The sequence below is a fragment of the Peromyscus californicus genome, unplaced genomic scaffold (genome assembly GCF_007827085.1).
Source record: "Peromyscus californicus insignis strain IS unplaced genomic scaffold, ASM782708v3 Scaffold_9__1_contigs__length_137607984, whole genome shotgun sequence".
In the NCBI taxonomy this organism is placed as follows: Eukaryota; Metazoa; Chordata; class Mammalia; order Rodentia; family Cricetidae; genus Peromyscus; species Peromyscus californicus.
Genome location: NW_026294617.1, coordinates 60,516,079 through 60,543,281, shown reverse-complemented (window position 1 = coordinate 60,543,281; position 27,203 = coordinate 60,516,079). Strand labels below are relative to the sequence as shown.

Genomic DNA, 27,203 nt, shown 5'->3' with positions numbered 1-27,203 from the left:
TTACCATTTTCCCTTATGTGCATTGTCCAGATCTGTAAAACCAAGCTTAATGAATTCCTTAGGGTTTTTGGAGTAAAACATTTTCTGCAACTTTTATATGAAATAAATTAACATCTCCTTCAGAGATGGGAACAGGATTCTTCATTATTGTTGTATAGGTATTGTTTATTTTAATTACTGGGTTTCCTTGAAGTCTTTAATGAACTTTGAAGTTCACTGAACTGTTTAAGAAGAATAACAGAATGTTAACTTGCTGAGAACACAATTTTACGAGCTTCCTCCTCCCAGACATGTGTTCTATTACATGAGAACCAGTTACTATAAGCTGAAGAGATGGCTCCATGGGTAAGAGCACTTACCACTCTTTCAGAGGATCCAGGCTTTGTTCTCAGCATCCACATTGGGCACCCCATAACCACCTGTCACTTTGATTCCAGGGAATCCAGTGTTTTCTTCAGGTCTCTGTAAGCATCTGGACCATGTGCCCCATACCCCTGCACACAGGCACACTCATATAGGCATTTTCTTTAGTGGGCTTTACATTGATGGGTACCCACATTGACTCATAGCTGGGATGAATAGATTTGGATACAGAAGGAGTTCTTTGGGGCTTCCTGTAGAAATTACCAGTTTGTGTTTAAAATATTGATCTGGACAAAGAACTTTAATTAACAAGTTGTTACATTTTAATATATATTGTTTATTTAAATGTTGGTTCATTTGAACGTTCTCAAATTCTTGCATTAAATTTTCTGCCAACTGTGAATATTAATTATGACCGTCATGACCGCATGTTATGTCCTGCCAGGATCCAGCATGCGAGAATGTCTGCTGGTTATTTGATACTGTGGAACACTTTGCTTGTGGCTGTTGCTTGGACACACCTTCCCAGAAGTTTAGGTTCTAAAGGCTTGGTCCCCAATGTGGTGATTTGAGGTGATGGTATTTTAAGAGATGTTGCCCGATGGAAGGTGATTGGGTCCTGGTATCCTCAAGGAAGGAAGGAAGACAAGTTTTGTAGAGTAAGTTAGCTTTCAGGACAGCAAGCTGCTAGAAGCAAGACTGCCCATGCTTGGCTGCCCTTGTGATGACTCCTGCTCTGCTTTTTGGCATGTTTGGCATTCTGCTCTTGAACCACACTACCTGAGAGATAAATGAATTTCCTTTCTTTATAAAGTACTCAGTTTCAGCTATGTTTGTAGTAAAAGAGTATATTAATATAATTACTTATATTTTATTTTAATTAAATATTAGCATTTATATGAACACAAATTATGTATTTAACATAAAGGAACATTTGTATTTTCTGTTAGAAATGCCATGGAAGGCAGTTAAAAGTTATAAAAAAATGAAAAGTGTATCAAAAAATAAAAATGGGACTATTAGTTATGGCTGAAACACTAAGGACTAGGGACAAACCAATAGATCTCAGACACTGCATAGCAATGGTAGGAGTCATATCTCTTCTGTAAGCAGTGAGGATAAATAAAGGAGACCTGGCTTGGTGGCTTTCACTCAGAATCTCTTCTTTGAGCTTTGTTAGGGCTGAGGAGACCAGGGGAGACAGTGTTCATGGAAGCCCTGAGTGCCATTGCATCTCTACAAAGTGACCATGGAGCTATAAGGAAAGTACATTCCCTTCTGTATGACACTGAGAGGGACATGGAGGAAGAACTGTGCCTACCTCTGGTGTTCTGGGGCCTCATGGTAGACCGTTATCAATTCTTGCTGAGAATTCTGAAGCAGTTGTGGCTGAGGCCTGGGGGCCATGGGATAGAGACAGGGACTGTGTGAACTGGGAAGGATTTCTGCTGGGAAAGGGAATATTGAATACTCACGTATGGATCATAGGAGGGAGAAGAGAGCTGAGAGAGCTGGAAAGAACATGGATTGGTGAGTTTAGAGAAAGAAACAAAAGCAGTTTTTTGGCCAAGAATTTAGGAGGGGGCTGGAGTCCAACAGCACCAATGTGATTTGTGGACTGGGGTCAAGCAAGAGCTGAAACTGGAGAACAGTGAAAGCCCTTTCTTGGTAGCTGATGCAGAAGAATTGCTCTGAGCTTGAGGTAAGCCTGGGCTGTATAGTGGGATCTTGCCACAAGAAAACAGCAAAGAAACAATTTTCAAAGAGAGAATCTGAGAAATCCCCAAAGTCTAGATTAGTAAGTCAGCGGCCAGCAAACCTGGCCATGGCAGAGGCAATGCTCTTCCCTCTCTCTGTCTCAGGGCCTGGCTGGGGAAGTTGGAAGTTTGGAGCTTTTCACCCAGCATCCAGTTGTGTTACCAGGACTAGACATGTTACATATGTAGTGTCAATTTTGAGTGATAGGACAGTGCCAGAAGGCAGTTTTCATTTTCTTCAGGGGACTGAAAATGTTAGAAAAGTTGCTGGAGATTCCATCACATGTGCTGGGAAGTACTAATATACAAAAATAATAAGATATGGTGTGGAGGGGTAGAGTTTCTTTTTAAGGATTCCTGTGGGTTGCAATTTATTCAGTCTAAAGTGACGTTTATATTTGTAAGCAATAATTCATAGAGACAGAAAGGGCTATCTTTCTTTTTCTGTATTGAAAAGAGATAGGTAATCCAGTGTTGAGAAGAACATCTGTATTTGCTTCCCTGTTCTGTAATGGGGTTTATACATCATTGTTCCCATAAGCCTGCAGGGGTTATAATGAAGATAGTAATTCAAAGGAAATAGCTTTCTTGTCTCTGTTAACAAACTATTTGCACATAGGATCTTACATAAGAGAAAGTGACAAAGTCATGGTAACAGAATCAGGTTAGGTGTTAGGGGTGGCCTTGGGTTTCTCTACTGGGTTCCTGACAGGAACAAAAGCCCCTTTATCTAAATGATTTGTGGTGTCCCTGAAGTGGCTTCTTCAAAGAGCTTTGAAGTTTAAATTATTTATTTCTCAATTTCCCTGCTTTAGTTCTTTTAAAAATTGGCTTGTAGTGGCAAAGAAAGTATTTCCTTTCAAAACTCAGTCCCATCAATTTTTAGAGAATAGTGGAATTAAAGTGGGGATTTGGGGGAGAAAGAAGATATGTGAATATATATCATGTATTTATATAAGAAGGGAAATGCTCTGCATATTTGCTCAAGTAAATCACATGTCCGTGACTTTCTTGTAGTTGAGAGTAAATTGTGAATGTCTGTCATTTTCCAAACAGCTGTTGTTTTCTTTTCCTTTCCACGGGACACAAAACAGGCTCCTGGGATTGTTCATCTCACAGCATCATTACTGATCTAGGTTCTTTATTATGTTGTCACAGTTCATTCCAGAGACAGGTCTTTTGTGAATTGGTTTTCTGCAGTTATCTTCTCTGTTTACAGAGAGACTCAGAGAGGCAGATACCTAGTATTTAGAGCTAACGTGCACTTGTCAACTGTAAGTCGTCAGGCCCCCAGACAGACAGCCAGGCCTGTTTCACCCATCAGAGAATGAAGCTATATATCAACTTTGTTTCTCCTCCCCTGCCCTTTCCTCTCCTCTCTATCCCTCCCTTCCTCCTGTCCCGTCCTCCCCTTCCATCCTTCCCTTTCCTCCCCTAAACTGAGATGGACAAGGTGCAGAGTGAGAGTCTTTGGAGCATTCAGTCCTTTCTTTATCTTCTTGTTTTTGAGACAGGTGCTGCTAAGCGCCTAGGCTGGGCTGAACTCACCATTATCTTGCTTCCTGCTCTCAATTACTAGGATAGCAAGCCTGTCACCATATTTGGCTTTTTTACTTTGCTTTTTTTTTCTGTCATAAGAGAGCAATCTTGCCTTTGATATACAGTTAGGAAATCTTAGAATGATATGTTGTATCACACCATAAAGCACAACAGATAATCATATGCAATTGGAAAAGAAACAATAAACACATATTACCTAGCATAAGAATTGAACAGTTACATTCTTGTATTTTTACTGCATAATACACATTGCATGTATATTACAAATATTAGCTTGCAAATTATATTAGTGACTCTATTTTCATATTTATATTTGTTTTATATGTTTAATCATTTTCTCGATGTGTATGTACATATAGCATATAAATGCAGGACCCCAGAGAGGGCATCTGATCCCCTGAAACTGCAGTCACAAACCATTGTGAGCCACCGTGTGAATATTCGGAACTGAACCTGAGTCCTCTGGAAGAGCAGCCCGTGCCATCTCTCCTGTTTCAGATTTTGATGGATTGTACAGTTTGGTGCCAAAATTTCTCTGATTGATCCTTTCACTGTTCTAGAGACCAGTTAAAATAGTCAGCAAAGCATCCAGATTGCTATGGTACAGTTCTGTGACATTTAGATATGTACAAGTCCCATTTTCTGGGAATTCTCCTGTCTTCTTCTCACCGAATGAGCACTGATGTTTCAGATATGTGCTTTTGCACCTGGCTTTATGTGGGTTCTGGTGAGTTCAGGTCTTCAAGCTTGTTCCTCTGAGCCACCCCTCTGGGACACTGTCATTTTATGAACAGAAAGACTCATTTTGTTAAATTCTTCTCTGGACCTAATCTCCTGTCATAGTATTTTATGGCTTTATATGGTTCAAGCAACTTGATGCATGTGTGCAGGGGGTAGAGAGTCAGAAATGAGTAAGCACTACATCGTGTTTCTGTCCTGGGAACGTCCCTTCTGGTTGTGCTGAAATAGAGTGTAAATTTCTATGAGCAGTAAGCGCCCCATTGTGCTGTAGAGAGTGAGAACTAAGCTTCTCTGAGTTTTGATGCCCCTTAGCCTGCTTCTTTCCATTGTCCCACCTTGAGCCCTTCTCGGGTTTAGTGCTCATTACTCCACTGCTTCCTTCCATAAGAGCTGCTCATCAGGTTTTATGAATGAGGGAGATAATGGGCTGCTGGTCATTATATACCCGGCATATTTCATTTGACACAGTGATCTCCAGTTCAATCTGAACTGCTGTAGCGGATGGGAATTCATTCTTTACTTATAGGTGACTAATAGGCTATCATGTGTACATATTACAGATACCATGTATATGTACATATACATATGACCTTTTATATATGTGCTTCATTTTTTATTCTTCCATTGAAAGTTACCTGGATGGATCCTGGACTTTGACTGCTGTACATAGTATAGCAATATAGATGGGGCTGCCAGTATCTCTTTGATAAAGTGATTTTATTTCCCTTGGGTATATATGTTGGAACTTCTGAACCATATGCTAAATATATTATTTTTAAAGGAATTTCTAAACTCTTTTCTATAATGTCTATAGTGAAATCTTTGTCAACACTGTATGAGTTCCCTACTAATCATGTTCTTGTAAGCATTTTAGTGTATTAACTTTTTGATACTAACCGCTGAAGAACTCTTTTTAAAAAAACAAAAGCTGATTTATTACTATTTCTTTCACTGTTGATGCCTCTGCCCTCTGCACAGTATTTCCCTCTACTCTCAGGTCAGGAGGATCCGTCTGTTTTGGTTTAGTTTTGTAGAAGCTTTGTTGTTTCATGGCACAATTTGCTCTGTGATCCTTCTTCTACCCTGCTTTGACTCAGGCAGCCTGCACTTCCAGCGTCTGTCTGTGAAATCATTGCCAAGAGCAATGTCATGAGGACTTTCTCCTGTGTTTTCTTTTGAAGTCTGAGATCGTATGCTTAAGCTTTTAATGAATTTTGATTGGATTTTTGTGTGAGCCAGAAGGAAAACATTCAGTGTCTTTCGTTTCCTTGTAGATGTCTGGCTTTGCTAACACCATTTGTTAAATGCAGTGTTTTCTGCTCACTGCGCATTCTTCCTCGCTGACTTACTGAAGATCACTTGGCCATTTATGCTGTATTTATTTCTGGTTCTCTTCAGTTGCATTGGCCTATAATATTTTAACTACTGAAATTTTGGTATGTATTTTAGGAGAAACACATAGACACACAAAAGAACACTCTCTAGCCACAGCAATGAGAATATTAAATAGAGCAGTTTCAGGTTGGTACATATCAAATTATTGAAGAGTTTCAAAAGGAGAAGCCTCTGGTAAAATGGATATGAAATATGAAATATTCTTTGAGGAGAATCAGACCTTGAAAACTCACCCATTAATCACTGTGCAAATTCTCATACTCTAGATAATGGCAGTGATAATCAGCCAGCTCTTCTTATAGACTATCTCCATGCAGTTGTCCTTAATCAGTTCCATTAATACACCTTTTGCTTTGTAATGTATTTTTTAAGTTAGGAAGTGTTATACTTTCTTAAACATGATCTTTCAAATGTTTGATTGTTTTCTTTCTATGATGCTGTCTTCTTTGCTAACAACATTAGATTGAGAGTGACTTAGATTCATAAAACATATCTCTGGGTGTGTCTGAGGGTGTTTTCAGAGAGGAGTCACTAAGTGAGGATGCTATTCTCTGTATGTGGGCAGTACAATCCCGTAGGTCAGGAGTCTTGAAGGAATAATTGGCAAGACAGGAAGGAAGGGGACTATTGCAGGATGTCCTCCATTTCTTGGCTTTCTTGGCAGCTCTCTATATCCACCCTCCATGCCATGGTCTTCTGAAACTTGTGAAGCCGTGAGCTCAGAGAAATCTTTCTTTCTTAAACTGTATCATTTAGATGTTTGCCCCAGCATCAGAGTCTTTATTGATTCCTCAGGAATTTTTGAATTGTTTGTGATGTATTCCTATAATAATTTTCATCAGGTTTTTTAGTTTTTTGGTTGTTTTAGAAATAGGATCTCATGTATTCTTGCTGTCCTCAAACTTGCTATTTAGTCAAGAATGACCAAGAATTTTAGATCCTCCTGTCTTCACCTCCCATATTTGAGAATTAGGGAGGTTATGACACTATGTCCTATTTATGCAGGGCTGGAAATTGAACCCAGAATGAGCTATCACCTAAGCCTCTGGCATGAAAATTTTGATAGGTGATTACTTTTCATTTTACATCCTTATGGGAAGTGTGGACATTTTAATTGTATTGTCTTTTCACCCATAAACTGGGCTATCTTTCTATTTGTTGGTGTCTTTGATACTTGAATTTCTTTACAATTGTTAATGTACAAATATTTCATTCCTTTGTCATGGATATTTCTAAATATCTTACTCTTTCTGATGCTGTTGTAAATACAGTAATTATCCAAATTTCTATTTTATAATTTATTATTTACACACACATGTATATATATATATATACATATTTATATGTATATAATATAAGTGATATTTATATGTCTATAATATAAGTGATTTGTTCAGTTAATACTGTTTCCTGCAGTGTTATGTTCTCAGTTCTAATAGGATATTTGTGCAAATACGTGACAATGTACAGATGCTAAGGAATTCTGCACATAGGACTGTGTTAACTGCAAACAGAGACATGCAATTCTGAATTTGGATCCATTTTACTCATCTAATGACTCTCTAGGACTTCTGGTAAATGTTGAGTAGATTTACTAAGAGAACATCTTGCTTTGTTCTTGATCTTAGTGTAACAGCTTCCATTTTTTTAACCATAAAATGTGATGTTAGATGTGAACTTTTCCTCTATGGCCTTTATTATAGAGAGATGATTTCCTTTCTGCTTCTAGTTTCTTGATTTTTTTTTTTAAATTCAGAAGTAATTTTAAATTATTTCAGATTACTTTTATGCACCTATTGCTATGATTCTATGGATTTTACCTACATTTCTGTTGATAATGAATGATGTATAACAGTAATATTCAAATGTTGAGCTGTCCTCACACCTTACACATAAATTCCAGTGGGCCATGGCATATGACCATGGAAGGTTCTATTGAATTGTTTTCCTAGTCTTTGTTAAGAATGCTTGCTTGTGAGGGACATTGGCTTGTAGTTTCTTATGTGTGTTGTCGGGTTTAGTATCAGGGTCATGTTGTCCTCATAAATTCCTTGGAAGTGCTCCCCCCTTTCAGTGTTTGGGCAGATTGTGACAAGTACTGGCTTTAATTTGTTTTTAGCTGTTCAGTAGAATTCTCCAGTGAAGTCATCTCTTCCTGGGATTTTTTTAAACCATTCTCTTTATTAGTTAAAGATCATGTTAAACTTTTATTTCTGTATGAGAAAATCTTGGAATGTTCTGAGTTAACCCATCTGTGGGGATCTAGTGGTTCATCAACATTTTTTATCAGCCTCCTCCCTGTCTTGATATCAATTGTAGTGTCTCTCCTTTCAAGTCAGACTTCTTTCTTTCTTTCTTTCTTTCTTTCTTTCTTTCTTTCTTTCTTTCTTTCTTTCTTTCTTTCTTTCTTTCTTTCTTTCTTTCTTTCTTTCTTTCTTTTCCAAGAAAGGGTTTCTCTGTGTAGCTTTGTGCCTTTCCTGGATCTCACTCTGTAGACCAGGCTAGCCTCGAACTCACAGAGATCTGCCTGGCTCTGCCTCCCGAGTGCTGGGATTAAACGTGTATGTTACCACTGTCCAGCTTATTTAGAATTTTGTTCGTTTATTTCTTTGCTATTCTAGAGTTGTGTCAATTTTGATTATATTTTCAAAGCACTGTTTTCATATTTTTCTATTCCTTGTTTCATTTTCTTCTCACTCTTGTTTTATTTTGTTCTTTTTCTCTATCAGATAATATGTATATTTTGATAGCACTTGTTCAAGTTTTATCATGTCCTTTTTAATGGGTCCCATGAATCTGTATTGGTATCTGTGTAGTAGAAACTACCTCTACCCTTCCTTGCTTTGTTTGCTGACGTCATGCAAGAGAGGTCCTTGTTTAGCCAAGCTTTTCACTGTTCTGCAGGTGCAAAACCTTCATGGTAGTGCAAAACCATGGTGTTTGTTCTCCATGCTTGCCAAGTATGTTAGGCCAGAAGCTAGTCCTTCAGCTCTTAGAAAAAATTGAAAGCTGAATCTGTGTCCTTCCCTCCTTGGAAGAATTGAGCTCGTGGTTATATTTGCTTGCTCTATGTTGAGTTAGGGGAGGTCTGGTGTTTTGTCCTAACTCTTGTTCAAATGACCACTTTCTAGTCTGTCACTTTCAGTGACTTAGGAACGCTGGATCAGTGCTATGAGGCAGATGACTTAACATCTAGTCCCTTGGGAGCTCCAGAAATTATTATGTTGTTAGGTGTGTGGTTCATATGTTCCCTACTGAGATCAAGGCCAAGTCTGAGCTTTATTGCTTATGCTTTTCTGGGTTATGGAGAGTGTTTGCATGCTAGTTCACAGGAATACTTTTCCCCTTGTATTTCAGAAGACACTACCCTATAGAGGGACCCATCAGTTTTCTAAGATAAAGTGCCAGACTCTCAGATACACGAATAGATCAGGACACTAGATACCTGACCTGGTCTAATTCCTTTGTTTCACAGGGAGATGATGATCCAAGAATTCCCTGCTGACCATGTCTGTGCTAGGATGAGAACTATGAAAGTATTTTTCTCATTTTCCTACTAGACACATTATGGATGGTTTCTCAGAGGTCTGAGCTACAGGAGAACCTCAACTAGTTGCAAAGTTTTTCTAGTTGCTATGAACTTGTATGTCAACATGGGGAAGAAGAACCAGGCTTTCTTTCTTTTCATTTTAGGTGGGCACAGTGGTGCATGCTTATCTTCCTAGTCTAAGAGTGGTTAGGTGGGGGGCTAAGGTAGAAGGATTGTGAGTTTGAGACTAACCTAGGCAACAGAGTGAGATACTCACCTCAAAAAACAAACAAACAAACAATTGAATAAAACCCAAAATTATCTCATGCTTTAAAAAATAAAGAAACAAACAAAAAAGCAGAGCTCTCTTTATTGGAAAGATATAAACAGTACCTATAAATAAGAGAAATAAAATATTTTTTTGCAGGAGCACTTGTTGTAAGTAGTTTCATGTTTTATGTTGAATATGATGCCTGTAACCATTTTACTTATCTGAAAAAGTGTACACTGTATTTCTACCTTATTATTGCACATTAGTATTTCATTATGGAGAACTGAAGAAACTGCTAATCCAAGAACAGTGATAATGCTGTCACATTTTAGGGCCTTTTCCTGAACATGATTATTTATAGTGTAGAAATCTGCAAGAATGGCCACCTGAGTTCAAATCTCTAAAACACACATTAAAAAAAAATACATGTGGTAACATGAACCTGTAATACCAAAGCTTGGAGCCGAAGACAGTAGTGTTGTGAGGCTTCGCTGTCAGGCACCCTAATCCATTGCTGATCTTTGGAATCAGTGAGAATCAATCTCTCACCTTCTCTGTGTCCCTCTTCCCCTTCCTCCCCTCCCCTACAATGTATAGTTGGAAAGTGATACCAGAAGATATCCAGTGTCAACATCTGATCTCCACACATGTAGGCATGCATGGTCATGTACCTCTGCACACATATGCATACACTACACACACACATACACACACACACACACACACACACACACACACACACACACACACGCACACGCACACACACACACACACACACACACACACACACACACACAAACACTACACACACATCTAATCCAGTCCTTTTCACTAAGCCCAGGGTTCTTTTGAGGTCTCTTCAAGTACTTCATAAAAAAATAGAAATATTTTCTCATCAGCAGGGTCCCTTCATTTTTTTGTTGATGATCAAATAGTATAGATAATCGTTTGGGCTAGATGGATAGCAAAAGCTACTGACATTTAAGCCTGATGTTCATAGGGAGACACAGAGGGCAGCTGCCTGCCAGGGGCTAAATTATCTCCTGGGTTTAAAGATGTATCTTACATTTGTTCTGAAGAAAACAAGGCTAATGTCTGAGAGCTGCCCTGTCAACTCTCCTTTTCTCGCCCTTGAAACATTTCTCATATGCTTTGAGACCATGTTTTTTATCCTGAGTAATTGTGGAATCATTTCTTGGTCTCCAACCTTAGGCAGTAGATGGCATGGGGGTTAGCTTAGTATCCTTTGCTTTAGGAAACGCCAAGTTCCCAGTGAAAGCTCTTCAGTTGTTTTACATTTAAAAACTTATTTTTCATTATTGTGTGTGCTCATGATGTGTCTGGGGACATGCATGCTGCATCACATGTGTAAAGGTCAGAGGGCAATTTTGTTGACTGAGTTATCTCCTTCCACCTCTGTGTGGATTCCAGGATTTGAACTCAAGTCACCAGGCTTGAGAAGCAAGTGCCTCTGTTCTCTGAGCCATCTCACTAATCCATTCCTTGTTCTTATGTTTTCATTTCTTACACTTAGCAAACTATCTGCATTTGTTCCTTTTCTTTTGCTTGGAGAAATCTTCCAGGTATGTGTGTGTCATTTTACAGCTGTGTTTTCCAGAGTGTGAAGTTGATAAGGTTATTGTGGAATGATAGGCACTTCCTTAGCAGCTGTTAGTGCTTTGATGCAGCAGAAGCCCATGGAAGAACAAGGTCCAATGGCACTTTCACACTCACTATCCTTTGAAGACCTTTTATAAGTGTGTTAATCACTGGGGTCAAGACATCATAACTCCCTGTTTTTAATTTCTGAATTACCCAATAGACTAGGATACTGACAAGTGGACTGTGACAGTGCTTCTCTGATGAGCGCTGACTAATCACAGCCTCATGTGGGTCCCCTCCTTCTTGGCACACTGTTCAAAGGCTACCAGGGAGGTCTCTGTCCTTCTTTTAATAACCTTTGACTTTTAAGCCGGGCGGTGGTGGTGCACACCTTTAATCCCAGCACTCGGGAGGCAGAGCCAGGCAGATCTCTGTGAGTTGGAGGCCAGCCTGGGCTACCAGGTGAGCTCCAGGAAAGGCACAAAGCTACTCAGAGAAACCCTGTCTCAAAAAACAAAAAAAAATTTTGACTTTTAATGCGTAATATTTTAATACTCTGGATGAAAATATTGGGAGATTATGAATATCATTGGGTCCCAGTACTTCAAGACATTTAGCAGTTTTGTAGACAACACCAGTTGTTTTTTTTTTTTTTTTTAATGTGGCTCAGAGTATCAATGTGATGTTGACAGTTTGTGATGTTGATTGTTGGTCTGGTCTAAAGATGCCAGAAATTAATATTGCCAATAGTTTATCAAAAGCTCCTCCATTGAAGTCAGTGAGCCCAGTTGATTATCGATGGCCCCTTTCTTCTCTGACTAAATCAGATGAATACGATGTCAGGAGATTTATCGACTGATTTTCGTCCTGACTTGACACAATTCCTGTAGAGAGGTCATGACTGTGAAGTTATAGGACTTGGTTTCTAGGTACATAGTCTTTTTTTTTTCTTTTCAGTAAGTCTTTAAACAGATGGATGAGAAATTTCCAACCATTCTGTAACTGGATGAGGCATGCTCCGTAAGGGTCAAGCTTTCTCCATTAACAAATACCAGCTGCTGGTGTTTTTCATTTCCATCTCTGGCACTTGTGAATTTCTTAACCCCTGCATTTCCTAGAAGCTTCACAGTTCTAAGGAAACACTAAATACTTTCTTAAACACCTATAGGTTTGCTCTTTAATTCTGAGCTTGAAGTCAGTTCTACAGTTGCTTAAACACAATGTAGGTGGTCGGTGCTTTTCATGAGAAATACCCCCACAGGCTCAGGCATTTGGACACTTGATCCCCAGCTGATACCACTGTTCGGGGAGGTGATGGGGAAGGTATGTCACTGGGGTGGAGTTGAAAAGTTTAAAGCCCCTTCCAGCACAGTCTCTTCTTCCTGGTGCGGTATCTCAGCTTCCAGTTCCTGTCACCATCCCTGCCTCTAGCTCCTGTGCCTCCCTGCTGTCTCTCTGGAATCATACGCCAAAATAAACTCCTTTATAAGCTGCCTTGGTCATGGTGTTTTATCAAAGTAACAGAATAGAAATGAATACAAGGTCCATGTGTATGATGACACCGCATGAAGAAATTTGTATTGACACTCTTCCACCATGTCTCTGTGTGGAGGCCACGTCTGAGCCTCTGCAGAGTGGGTGACTAGACCGTCATCCCCTGCACACTTGAATGGCTATGAACTGCATTTGGAAACCTTGCCCCATCTCACTTCTAGGGTCATGAAGAGGAAGGTACTGGTGCCCTGCTCAAGTGCATTCCTATTACTGCAGCTCCCCACCCTGGGAGGCTGAAGCTATCCATTCTCTGGGTGTGCTAATCACAGTGTAGTGCGAAGAAAAGGGAAGCTCTCTCAGTTGGTCTGGGAAGATCAAAGGAACACAGCAGGGCCTGGAGGATTGCTCTTCAGTGGCCCTCTCACCAAAACTCTCTCTCATTCACATCCGGGGAGACCACCTGGCTTCTCGGGCTCAGCTGCATCCTGTGAGCAGCAGTCCTGTGTCAGCCATAGCTCCAAAGATCCCCCTCTTGAGTCCACTTTTCCCTTTATGGCCACATGACTCCTATTTCACCATCCTAGCATCACTAAGACTTCTCAGTAGTTAGATGAATTATTTTACTCCATCTTCTCACCAAATGCTGTTCTGTCTCTCTCCATCTTGTCTCAGCCTCTCCGCTGAAACACAGGTCTCACTACATCCTGTGTGGACCCTTCGTTTCTCATCTTAACCTCTCTTGGTATCATCTGGCCAATTTATCCAACTCTGCTAATAAAATCTTTCTGTGTGAACGTTGTTGGAGCCACACACTTCTGGGCTTTTCTCAGTGTTGACTCACCGTCTCTCCTAAGGCATCTGTGGTGTGTGAAGCTGTTTGGATCCATGGTACAGTCCACACAGAATTACTGGACATGTTTATCGAAAACTAGTTTTGAATAACATTTTCATGTCAGAATGATGAGCGTGTATGTTTGATTCTCAAAATGCATAGCCAGTATACAGTAATGCGCACAGCACATAGCAAATACTCAAAAATCGCTAAATGGAATAAATAATAATTAAACGAGGAGAAATTTAGCATTTTAGTCCCTGTATATCTAAGATTTTATTGTTTTTCTTTAAGGAAGTATAATGTATATAGTGTTTTTATTTTTTCCTGCTGCTATTACAACCTATTTGAGACTCCTTAATATCTTAGAAAAGAAGATTTTATTTAACTCATAGTTTGGAAGCTAAAAGCCAAGGATTGGGCAGTCATTTTTATTTTCCCTGCAGTGATGGCCTATTTGACTGTGGTAGAGTGAGACAAACACCAGAAATTTTGGAACAGGGATTGGGGTGGGGTGGGGGTGCTCACTTGGTGAGGCAGGATGTAGCATGCTGACATATTTTGTTTTTCAGATCATTCCAGCCTGGCCATTAGGAGCCCTGTGTGATGACTTTCCAGAGCCCATCCTTGAACAGTTTTTTATCATTGTGAATTTATTATTTGTTTGTAAACACTTCCTCATTTTCAGTCCCTGCAACACACCCACCCCCTTTGAAGAACTCTCCCATCAATCTGTAAGAGAAAACGGCCTTCTTAAAATCCTGACCGCTATCACTGATGCCATTATTTGTAGTTGCAGTGTTGTCTTTGATATGCCTTTTTTCTTGTAAAGACAGGCAACTGTCTGCCTGCTCCTCGTCCTGGTGCTGGAAGGCATAATCCAAGCATAGGAGTTGGAATCCCTTGGTGCAGGAGGTTGGATGATCACATCTGATTCTGTCAGGGACATGTTCCATAGGTTCAAGACCCTGAACTATGCTTGTGTTCCATTTTCAGAAGTGCATAGCTTTCTTTCATCATTGTCGTGAGCATCTCACCCAACAAAGAGGAGAAACACCACAGCTTATTCCTCCCCGCGCTTCCTTCTTCCTTCACATGTGTGCTTTCGTGCTTGAGTTAGGTCATGTGCGGGCTCCTCACTCTGACAGTGCTCTCAGCCTGAGAAACCCTGTGCCACTGCTGCTGCATTTCTACACTGTGAAAAAACTAGGCAATCCTTTGGATATAGAATTGCGGCTTGAGGACAACTGAGGCAATATGCTCATGTGTATCTGTTTTAGACTGATCAGTTAGAGTTGTCATGTAATGATAAGATTATTTTACATTAGATGGGAGGGGAAGCCTCTGTTTAGAAAGAGATTTCTGTGTTTTTCTTTGTGTGCTGAAAAGCATTACATCATACAGCCATATAGCCTGACGCATTCTTTGCATAACTTTCCACGTCAGTAATGACATTGGTTCAAGTTTAGACAAGTGAACAATACAGAGTTGGTTGTAAAAAGGCTTATATGTTATGTTATATAAGAAAGCATTCCCTATTCATTTGATCACTTTGCCTGAGTGAGTTATTTCCATAATATCATATTTCTAAAGAAATAAATCTTGTTTTGCAATATACTGGAATTGTTGATAGACTGAAATACAATATTCACACGGATAAAACATTCAAAATCTTAACAATGTACTGCTGAAGCAGTTACTAATTGTGTTTCATTTAAAATTATTAATGACACACTTTGCAAATTATGTATATGTGTGTGTACATATATATGTGAATGTGTGTTTCTATATAAACAATCAAATATGCTGCATGCATATTTCATTTTGTCTTTTGGAGAAAGTAGCTGCAGCCATCTGATATACAGACACACACACACACACACACACACACACACACACAGAGAGAGAGAGAGAGAGAGAGAGAGAGAGAGAGAGAGAGAGAGAGACAGAGTACAATCTGTAAATCTGTAGCCTACTCTACTCTGACCTGGGACTTGTTGCTCAGTTTAGCTTCAAACTCAAGGTGATCCTTGTACCTCAACTTCCATACTGGTTGGATTACAAGTGTGAGCCTCTGTGCCTGGTTTGGGCTATTTATTTATCTATAAAACTAACTTCATGTGTAGATTTGTTTGGAAACTTTGTGTTTCATGGAGCAAAGCTCCCCTTGATTCTGAAATTGAAAGTGTGAGCACTTACAATATTAAAGTCAAATGTTGCCATTTGGCTTGGACGATGGCAATGAGAAGGTAGATAATATTCCACCTACACCATGCCAGGCTTTCCATGGCATGGGAAGTCAGCTAGGAAATGTGACCAAGCTTTACATTTTTAAGTATTTTACTACTGTTTTCATTATTATTTTCTGGAGCTGCTAATAAAAGTATCATCAAATTTGATTAACCTGTTAAATTGGGTCTCTCATCCATCACCAATGAAAAATAGCCTTCTCTTATATAAGTATCTTTTTTTCTTCAATCAAGCAATAATATGTTTGACAGTTGAGAGACTGAAATGGACATATGAGTCAGTTCTCCACTACCCATGTCTTATTGGAACATTGGTCTGAGCCAGTCAGGGCAGGTGGAAAGTGTTCAATCCTGCTTGCTTAGTGTTATTACAGGGAACTGCAGGTCAGAAGCCATGAGTCTCTTAGTAATCATGGTTTCTGTATTGTACCTACTTGGTACTCTATAAATAGATATAGACGAAAGCTACAACCTTGTCATCTAATGCTGCATTTATTAGTTTGTATTACCTGGAATATCATTGCATAGTTGAGACAAATTTTTAGAAAAGGAATAAAGGTCCAGGCAATTTTAAAGACAATGTAGGTTTAGATTGGTACAATTAGAAAGAGGATTTACAATGTGGAATGATGGAACTGATTCTGTATGAGTGAATAGAGGAAGGGCACAGTTTGATAGTGAGAGGGCTGGAATTTGGATTTAATTCACCCAGTTTATGAGGAAGGAAAAACAAAATGTCCTGAAAGTTCCAAACTATACAATTAGAGTTAATTGTCTTCATAACCTCTTTTCTTTGCTCGGAAGGAATGTAATTGTAAAGGATTTTATATCAAGAGACACAATAATAGCTGTCCTTAATTGATTCAATAAAGGTATATTTCATAATTAATTCCATTTTCCTTCCTTGAATGAGAAAATCGATAGACAGGATTGAACACTAATTTGCATCCTAATATCCAATTTCTCCTCATACTCTCATTCTCCTTAGAGTGTCTGATCTTTTGATAAGGGACGGCAATTGGCTCTAAGGAAGTTACAATTTTACTTGCAGTGAAATAGAAAATTTCATTACCAATGCTCAGATCCCTGGAGGTGTGATATTGGAGTTGATAAGGCCATGAGAAGCAATTTTAAAAAAATCTATGCAATCTCTTGCACTTTGGGAAATTTAACTAATTGCTTTTCATCTGTTGCTTAATATGTTGCACTCAGAATCATTTCTATCTGAAAGAACTGTCTATAACAACTCACAGTCATTTTAGCTCTTCCATACACTTGTGTTGTCTTATGTTTCATCTCTAGTGGCCTCCTTGTGTCACAGCAGAAATGGCTAGTAGGTGTTTAAGTTGTGATAAAAAAATCAAGCAAGTTGCATCAAAGTTTGCTTCACACAAATTAATGTCATTTATCACCACATCAGTACATATTAGACAATGACAGATGTTGTCTCTTTTTAATCTATCTTGTGGTCATTATGGAGTTCTATGTTTGTTACTGGGTTAATGACTGTCTGAAAAAACTTCATGGGTGGTACAACACAAAAAACAGAAAAAATATATTTCCCCTTGGCTACCAAGGAAGTTCCTTTTGTAAAATGTGCTCTTAAACTGTCCATGTGGTCATGACTCATTATTCAGAAGTAATAGCAAAATGGCATATAGTTAATAATTAGTTAACAGTAAAATACAAAAATATGGCAGTCTATTCTCTTCTAAATAAAGAGTGTATGACTAATATATACAGAAAATAAGCAGTAGTTTTGTGTTGGTGATTTGTTTGTTTCATTGATCTGACATTAGAAAGACTTCTTTTAACCCATTTCTACCCTGGATGACCATTAATTTTGAAGGGAAAAATGTTATTGTTACTTGAGAATAACATTTTATAAATAGCATGATTATCTTGTGGATACTTAACTAGTCTATAAATAGCATGTTTGTCTCTCTGGTCACATTAGCTTTCAACATTTACATTCCTCTTTGCTTCTGTACAAGCTAATGGTATGCATTGTTCAAAAAACCTGTTCTTTGCTATCTCACTGACTTGTGTGCATTTGATTGTAGACTGTGTTGCTTAAAGACAAGTAAGAAATCTGCTTAGTTCTATTGACTATGAGGTAAACTGGATAGTGGTTTTATGTTACTGCTCCATGCAGTTAGTAAAATTAATGCTAAGATATTTATTTTTTTCTTATTTTTATACAAATGACTTTGGCTCTGACAGCATTTGTAACTCTTTATTTACTTCTACTTGAAAAATCTTAGTGGAGTTGTGTGTTTGTCTTAAGGAAACCAAGCTTGTTCTCCTGAGGAAAATGGCCTCTTTCTCTTGCTATTTATTAATACTTACCAGCTTTTTCTCTGTCTTCTTTCATGTAGTCAGCAGTCACCAGAGGACCTTGCACGTGTGCCCCCCAACTCCACCAGCAATATCTTGAACAGGCTGCTGGTCAGTTATGATCCCAGGATAAGACCAAACTTCAAAGGTTTGTTGTCTCTCTGCCCTCCCAATCCCCTTCAATCTTTATAGTTTAAAACTTAGTTCTCTCTATATAGTACTGTGTTTATAATGTACAAAAGAATAAGATTTCAACATTTAAAAGTCCTGTTGTGTGCTTAGTGTCAGAGATATTTAATGCTTAAGATACATTTTAGTTATTAAGAAAAAAATTCATTCTAATAGTTTTATACAGTTACCAGTTGAAAAAGCGAAAAGGTATATCCTGTGAATTAATAGGCTGACCTCTGAGATGGATTTTATAAGTACTATATGTCCCTAATCTTAGTGATTTAAAGTTCAGGCTCTGGACATTGATGTGGTGTTCATTAATAGACATAATAGTTAATAATTTATAGAACAACCATTTACTCTGGAAAAAGGAGCAGTTCTGATTTTATATAAATTCTCTCTTTTATTAGTATTTCATATTTATAAAAAAATACTTTCTTCTTCTGCTGAAAAAAATGGCCAACTTGTTTTTAAAAATGCATTAACTTTATGAGTAAAAATTTCCAGAGCAAAAGCTATTATTTCAGCAAGATATTACCACTTGTCACAGTTTTTAAGGGAAAATACAGCCATTCTTAAAATAAAAACCTTTATGACATGGTTGCATTTTTCATTACCAAGTTTTCAAAAAAAAAATCTTCTTGATAAATTCAGAAACTCTGCGTGAAGCATGTCCTCTGGAAGACTGTAATCCTTATTGTTGGGAAAGGCCAGACATTAATGTACATCAGATTAGCATTATAAGGCTTGATATTTTTTTCCCCTTTGCAGAAAAAAAGGTCTGCAGCTGCTTCTAGTCAACTAGGGTTCTACAGCTATGTTGTAAAAACAGGGATTTTGTTCATTACCAGAGCCTATTCAGTCATTCTCCATAGCAGCCGCAGTCAGGGTTGTCACATGCCTACCATGCATTGATTCACACCTGTTTCTCATCAGCAGTGCTTACAAGGCTAAAGGCTAAATTCACATGTTCCCTTTGATAGGCACAATGAGTTAGAAAAGAAAGAAAATTGCAACATTATACTTCGGTTCTCACTCCATGAACTTTCAAATTATTTTCCAACAGGTCAGACAGAAATCTTTATAATGGCTCCTTTTTAAGTCTGATTAGCTTTGTACTTTCATGAAATAAAGTAGAAATATAGTAATTATCAGTAAAATTCTTTAAATACTGTTCTAGCAATTAATTTAAAGATTCAAAATGACTAGAAAATGCAAAAAAACAAACTTTTTTAAAAGTGAATTTTACAGAATAACTTAGTAAGTAGATCAATTAAGTTATGCACTTCTCAATTAAAACATATATTCCAGAGTTTGTGCAACTTAAAAGAGAAATATTTCTGAATAATGCATACCAATAAGTATAACTGAATTTAGGTGTTATTTGTGTTACAGCTTATATTCAGAAAGTTAAATCAATAGCAATTGTGAACATGTTGCATTAACAACAAAGATTTTTGCGTGTAAATGTACATTTCAAAATACAAAAATTAAATATGTATATCATATTATAACAATTCTCACCAAGGTTTTTGCAGCTGCTAAATTTATCCTTAATTTTTATTTATAGGCATTCCTGTTGATGTAGTAGTCAACATTTTTATTAATAGTTTTGGATCCATTCAAGAAACAACAATGGTAAGATAATAATTTCATACTTATAATTCTCAAGCTTTCAGTCAGAGGACAGTGTAAACCATTAAAACTGAAAAATAAGTAGTGACTGTGAAGAAAAATGCATGCAATCTAGCATGGAAAATTGCAAATTCCCAAGTTGTGTTAAGCAAGAGCTTTCAACACCTATGCGATTTTGCAATTCAAATTCAGCCTTGAAACTTTCAGGCTTTGGAAATATGTATTCACTCTGAAAAACTATACTGTCTGGGGAAAGGATTTATGTACCTAAAAACTCTCTCTCCCTCTGCCCGCCTCTCCCTTCCTCTCCCTCCTCTTCTCCCCTCCCTCTTCCTCTCCCCTATCTCTCCCTCTTTCTCCCTTCCCTCTCCACCTCTCTCTGTGGGTATGTCTGTGCACATGCATATGTCTGTGGGCTTCCTCAATTACTCTCCACCTTATTGTTGAGACAGGGTCTCCACTGAACCTGAAGCTCACTGGTTCAGCTAGATTGGCTGACCCGAAAGCCCCAGGCATCCTTCTGTGTCCATCTCCCCAGCACTGGGATTACAGATGTGGACTACTATGTCTGCCTTTTTGTGTGGGTTTTTCAGGATCTGAACTCACCTTTGCTTTCATGGCAAATGCTTTATAGAGTGAGTGAGCCATCTCCCCAGCCCCCAAGAAGCCATTCCAAAAACACCCCCGTTGATCCATTCTCCAGTTTGTATGAAGTAACGAAAACTGTTAGGATACATTCTTTCCTTTTAGTTTTTAGATATATCGGTTTTCAGATAATGTTTTAAGTTTCTGGGATGACTCTTGCTTTCTCTTTTATGCTCATTTTGAGAGAATTGGAATGACCATAGGGGAGAATTTATTTTCATAACACATACCTAAAATCTCTGGCAGAGTAACAAGTGCAGAGAAGGATGAAGAGGGATCATTGCCTGTGATCTTGAAGAAAACAAAAATTTGTAGTTTCTCTGAACTTTGAGTATTATAATTAAAGTCCCCTACACATGTCTTAAAAAGTCCTTCAACAAACAATGCCATCATGAAATTTGTAGGCAAATGGATGGAACTAGAAAAAAATCATCCTGAGTGAGGTAACCCAAACCCAGAAAGACAAACATGTACTCATGCATAAGTGGATACTATATATAAAGCAAAGGATAAACAGATTACAACCCACAACCCCAGAGAAGGTAGGTAAAGAGGAGGACCTTGAGAGGGACACGTATGGATTGCCCCAGGAAGGAGATATGGTTAAGATCTCCTGGGTGAACTGTGAGGGGGCCGTAGAGGGGAGGGTATGAGGGGGTAGGAACATGAGGGCTTGAGAAGGCTGAGTTAGGGAGGGACAGAGAGGGAGAACAATGAAAAAGATATCTTGACAGAATGAGACATTATGGGGTTAGGGAGAAATCTGGTGCTAGGGAAATCCCCAGGAACCCACAAGAATGTCCCCAGCTAAAACTCATAGCAGTGGTGGAGAGGGTGCTTGAACTGACCTTCCCCTGTACTCAGACCGGTGACTACCCTAATTGTTATCATAGAACCTACATCCATCAATTGATGGAAGCAGATGCAGAGACCCACAGCCAAGCTCCTGGAGTTCAGATGAAGAGAAGGAGGAGGGACTATAAGAGCAAGGGGGTGGGTGGACAAGATCATGGTGGGAAAAATCACAGAGACAGCTGACCCAAACTAGTGGGAACCCACAGAGTCTGGACTGACAGCTGGGGAGCCAGCATGGGACCACACTAGGTCCCTTGAATGAGGGTGACAGATGTGTGGCTTGATCTGTTTGTGAGTCCCCTGGCAATAGGACCAGGACTCATCCTGAGTACATAAACTGGCTGTTTTAGAACCCATTCGCTATGGTGCCATGCCTTACTCAGCCTTGATACAGGGGAAAGGGGCTTGGACCTGCCCCAACTTGATATGCCAGCCTGTGTTGACTACCCAAGGGAGGCCTTACCCCCTATGAGGAGTGGGTTGGGGGTTGGGGGGAGTGAAATAAGGAGTGGGAGAGCGAGGGGGAACAGTGGGTGGTATGTAAAATGAAAAAAAAATAAACTTTGAATAAACAAGTAAACTTTAAAAAAAATTCTTCAACAAAATCTACGGTATGTTTATGGTTTTAGACGAGCAGATGTTCTGGTAGCATCTTCCCCTTTTGACAAACAAAACACTGAAGTAATACGTAAGTGGGAGGAAAAAAAGTAACATTTTCCTTTGTTTTGTGTTATTGTTTTATTTTTTGAGATACTTATTTTTTTAAGTGATGCTAGTAGGTTTGATTATAATGGTAGTAGAACTGCTGCAATATCATATAATCTTCCAGATTATCTCAGGCTACATAAAGAATGATCTAAAGTAGTCACTCCTTTATTTTTAGCTGCAGAGATATTATATTTTTGTGTAATAGAACAACTGTGTGTTGTGTTTACTTTTTGACAGTTATAGTAACAATCATGATGGAATTGTTGTTGTTGAAGTACATATTTCAGCATATTTTAAGCTCCTGAGCAGTTGATAGTCATATGCATATATATTAGATACATACACGCACATACACACACACACACACACACACACACACACACAGAGAGAGAGAGAGAGAGAGAGAGAGAGAGAGAGAGAGAGAGAGAGAGAGAGAACTATTTAAAAGATTTTGAAACTGAATCCAAGTCTCACACTTAAGTGTCATAGAAACACATTCTAGGTCACTACAACCGTGTTTTATACTGCTCTAAAATATACTGTCATTTGTCACTTAGGAGAAAGGTTATAGTGCTCATTCATTTAAAAGATGTTTCATCCATACAAGCTCTTCATTTCACAAGAGTAAGAGAGTAAGAGATGGTTTTTGGAGGTGAAATTTTGAGGGTTCTGTTTGGTCTACTTGGTCTTTGCATTCCACTTTGTACTTTAGCGTTCTGCCTTGACCCATGGAGCTAATTCTAAAACTCTGCTCTCAAGAGTTTGCCTTCTCTTGGAAATATCCTGACTCTTCATGTTGCTTATCTCATCTCTAAAAACATGTCTATAAAGTCTGGAGGTAGATAATTAAATAGTCTTTTGTTCATCATTGATTTTTTTTTCATGTGCCATCACTCAGTAGGTGACATAACCCAACGTTTGACTGTGAGCCGCATCTATCAAGTGGAGTTGTTCTACATTGTCAGGGTTGTATTTTCCTCTTGGCAGTGTTGGCTTCTTAAGTACCTACAAAATTTTAGAGGTATGTCGTCTGAGGATGTAATATTTTATAGACTTACTCTTAGCTATTTGCTAAGTAGTGTTGCTTAACAGGAAAATATACACATACGTGCACACACACACACATGAAATTCTTCTAAGGAAAAAATGGAACTAGACAGAACCGCCCTTCATTTTTTTGTGATAAACAGTGCTCAAAAATGATAGAGCTGACTCTGGAGTCATAACAGAGGATGTTCATATATGGACAAGAGTGTCAGAGGTTGCTTATTAAAAGCAAGCTAATAGAAACAAATCTCTTCCCCAAACAAGAAGCTGGGAAGCAGAAAGATCAGCTCCATCAGTATGTTGGCTACATATGATGGTGTGATGCTGAGTATTGAAGTTCTCACCAATAGACTTGAACTTGAGCCTCTCAGGCCCCTGTTGTGTGATACCTTACAAACTGGAGAGAGGAAAACACAGAGTGACAGTGTTTTTACAAGCCTTCTAAAGTCCCAGTGGTGATCACCTTTTGCTTGTCCTACTTTTACAAATGGATAGAACATCTCCAAGTGCTAAAGAAGGTGCAATAACTTTGATGTGAACTCGCTGTTTTGTTAATTAATGGACTAAAACCTTCTCTTCAAGAATCTGCCAAAACAAAAGAAACCTTAACATTTTTGGAAGCCTAGTATTTCACTCACTTTAAGGCTTTTTTCAGGATAGACAGGCAGTTGCTTACTTAAATCTCAATGCAAGACATGGAGCTGGGGGCTGGATAGGACACTGATAGCCACTAGTCAAGTGGCAGACAGATGTGGGGTAGCTTCTGAAAGGAGAGGGGCAACTCTTCCCTCCAGTGCATGAAACTGGCATGGCAGCGTTTGTCATTTCTCTAAGCATTGTGTGTGGGTGGTGGCATTTTCCCAGGTTATTCATTCATTTATTTTTATTTTGGATGCTGCTGCCTAAACTGAAAGTTATTCCAACTTATTTGCAAATCATAGTTTCGTAGTAAAGGAAACACTGCCACCACATCAGTCTTCCCCATGCTGTCTCTCATCTCTGTGGATCTGTGCCCTTCCTGCCTGTTCTGGGGTCTCACTCTGTGGCTCTGTTGTTCTCACTTCCACTGTCTGACTAGCTTGCTTGCATTCTGCTACTTCCCGTTGGTATAAGCTATCATTACTGATGCCATAAGTGATAATTGCTGACATTAATACCAAGATCACACAAATTAACAAATGAATATTACCACACCAATATGAAATTGCCAGAAGGAATGATTCTTCTCTCACCACTTTCTGTGGTACTATTTGTGGCAAATGAAGTAAGAGCACTTAAGGCAATGAGAAGGTTGTCTACGGAACATCTGCTCTACAGTCACACTTAGTTGCTGATTTTTTCTGTTTGTTCCTACTGTTTACTTAAGACAATGGGTTTCCTTAAATGAAAAGTGAACCATTATCCACTGTGGAAAATTGGGTATCATAGTTGATTGTAATAGTCTATGCATGAGCACTCTGTCCAATCAGCAACACATAAGAGCTCCTTCATGGAAATAAAAGCCTGTTTATACAATCCATTTTCTTTCTTTAGGCCTCCTTTGTAATTATATTGAATTATTGCTATGCTGCAATTCATGATCCTGTCAGCCTTTCTATGCCTTTCTGCTGCATGACTTTCCCTTGTTTTAATAATAGACTTCAAATCATCCTGGGCAACACAGCTGTGCTTGTCAAGAAAAGGAAAATCATGTTTGGGATCGGCTTAAAGGGCTTATTTCTAATTCCTTCCAATTGCTCATCTTTGTTATTTGCTTTTATCTTTTCTTGTATGTATAGATTTAAAATCTATTTTTAAATCTATTCTTTAAAATTCATCTTACTGTACTATTCTTTATATTTTGTTATTGGTTTTCCAGCAGAGTTTTATTTTTTATTCGTATTAGACACATTTGTATCAATTTTTCTTTATTTTCATCTTGATCAATTTTGCTTTTCATCGTAGATATAAAATCAGAAATCATAAATGAGTTTTCCTGTTTCCTTCTTTTTAAAACAAAGATCTGTGTGTGTGTGTGTGTGTGTGTGTGTGTGTGTGTGTGTGTGTGTGTGTGTGCGCGCGCGCGCGCGTGCTACAACATGTCTTTGGAGGCCAGAAGAAATTATGAGGGAGTTGGCTTTTTCCTTTAACCATGTGGTTTCTAGGGATGGAATTGAGGTCAGAAGATGTGGCAACAAATGCCTTTCCCTGCTGAACCATTGTAGATGAATTTCTAAGTGGTCTTATTAAATAAAAAACACAGAGTCAAATATAGGGGTGAAAGCTTTAGAGATCAGGGAAATAGGAATAACATACAAATAAAATATCATCACATTTCATCCCAAATAAAATATTACCACAAACCATATTCCCACCCCCTCATTTCTTTTCATGTTCATAATCTTCAAGGTCTTACCCTATGGTATACCAATGTTGCCCATGTCCTAATCACAACAAAGAGGATATGATGATGTTCATGGAAAAGGAACTGTTACAGATACTGTACAATTCATGATCTTAAGAAAAGGAATGGGCAGGTTCATTGTAGTGATCCATGTGTATCTATAAGAGACATAATAAAAGAGAGACAGGAAGATCAGAGGCCTTTCAGCAGAACTGAAATAGAGGAAACATGGATTGGAATACCGTGTGGAAGGGCCATGACTTAAGAAATATTGGCAGCTACTAGAAGCTGAAAGAATGGGACAGAAATTATGTCCTCAATTCCTGTGAAGGAACCAGCCCTGTGGACAGAAAGCTAGAGTTTCACCTGGTTATTTTGGTCTTCTGTTTAAGATATTGAACTTATGATGTTTTATTTGACATTTTTGATTGTTTTGTTATGACAGAAAATAGGACACTAATACATATGTTTCTGAATGTTTGTAAATAATACTTTCATAGGCCTAAATCCTGCTGGAGGAAATGTGATTAAATAAAACTTACTCTTGGTCCTGCTAGAGGCTTATTCAATAATGTCTGACTTTATATGTGCCAAGTATCTCACTTGATTTATACTGAGTAATTTCTAAAATATCTCTTTAATGTAAATACTACTAAGAAGTTAAAAGGGTTTTTATTTAAATATAAATCTTTAAAATTATAGTATCTATTTGGCAAAGTTATTCTTTTAGTATAAAAAGGTTGAAAGAGTAAATTTGGTTTTCATGGGTACTTTCTTCTCTACCTCTTCTCCACAACTATACCGTTTATCATTGGTGATTAAACTCCATAGGTCAGAACACTGAATGCTTTAGGAATATGACTAGTATTGGTGAAATTATTAAGGCCACTCCACGTAGTTAAAAGGAGATTTATTTAATGGCGTAACTTACAAATTAAGGGATAGGTAGGTCCCATAGTCTGGGGAAGGTGTATCGCAGTCCAGTGGTGTTCTCTGGAGCTCTGCTTGGCCCACCTCCACTGTCCAGGGTCCCGGAACAGAAAGAGAGCGTTGGCCCATCCAGATCTCAGTCTCCAGGCTCCTCCATTGGCCTTCCTTGTAGGCGTAACAGTTGCCGAAGTCTCAATGGGGGTTGGAACTTCCAGATCAAAGCTGGAATGGCTACCCACTACAACTAGTGTAAGCTTGGTTTTCTCTTTCTAGTAACTCATCATTGTCAATGCATAGGAAGGAAAGTAAGTTTGACACTTGACACATGTTAAACTTTAGAATCTGTCAAACTATCAAAGGCATCATTTCTTCTCTCCTGTCATTAATAGAAGTATATTGAGCACTTCCTGAACACACAGTCCTAGCAAGTTTCTGCTTGCTCTCTTCCTGCTCTTCAGGCCCTTTCAAAACTCATACGTGTAAACTAAACACCAGACCTATAGCATTAAGATATGGGACCTTTGGGAGTTGAAAGGGACTTAAGGTGGAGCCCTCAATAAAGGAATTCAAATCCAATGAAGGGAACCAGAGTGAGCTTGTTTTCCCATTCCAGCTTGTGGATTGGACAGATCAAGAAATTGCTTTGAGGAACAGACCTTCATCTGACTTCCAAGCTCAGAACTGTGAACAATATATTTC

The 27,203-nt window shown here is 38.5% G+C and overlaps 1 protein-coding gene across 2 annotated transcripts in view; it reads left to right on the top strand.

Moving 5' to 3' along the window:
* Positions 1-27,203, top strand: part of Glrb (glycine receptor beta) — a 69,221-nt gene that overhangs the window by 14,452 nt on the left and 27,566 nt on the right. Inside the window, exons 3-4 of one of the 2 annotated variants that reach the window (XM_052730401.1) lie at positions 18,172-18,278; positions 19,872-19,939. In XM_052730401.1, coding sequence (XP_052586361.1) covers positions 18,172-18,278; positions 19,872-19,939 — 175 coding nt within the window. Of the gene's footprint in view, positions 1-18,171; positions 18,279-19,871; positions 19,940-23,046; positions 23,166-27,203 lie in introns of those variants that run through there. The other variant, XM_052730402.1, reaches the window with a different exon arrangement.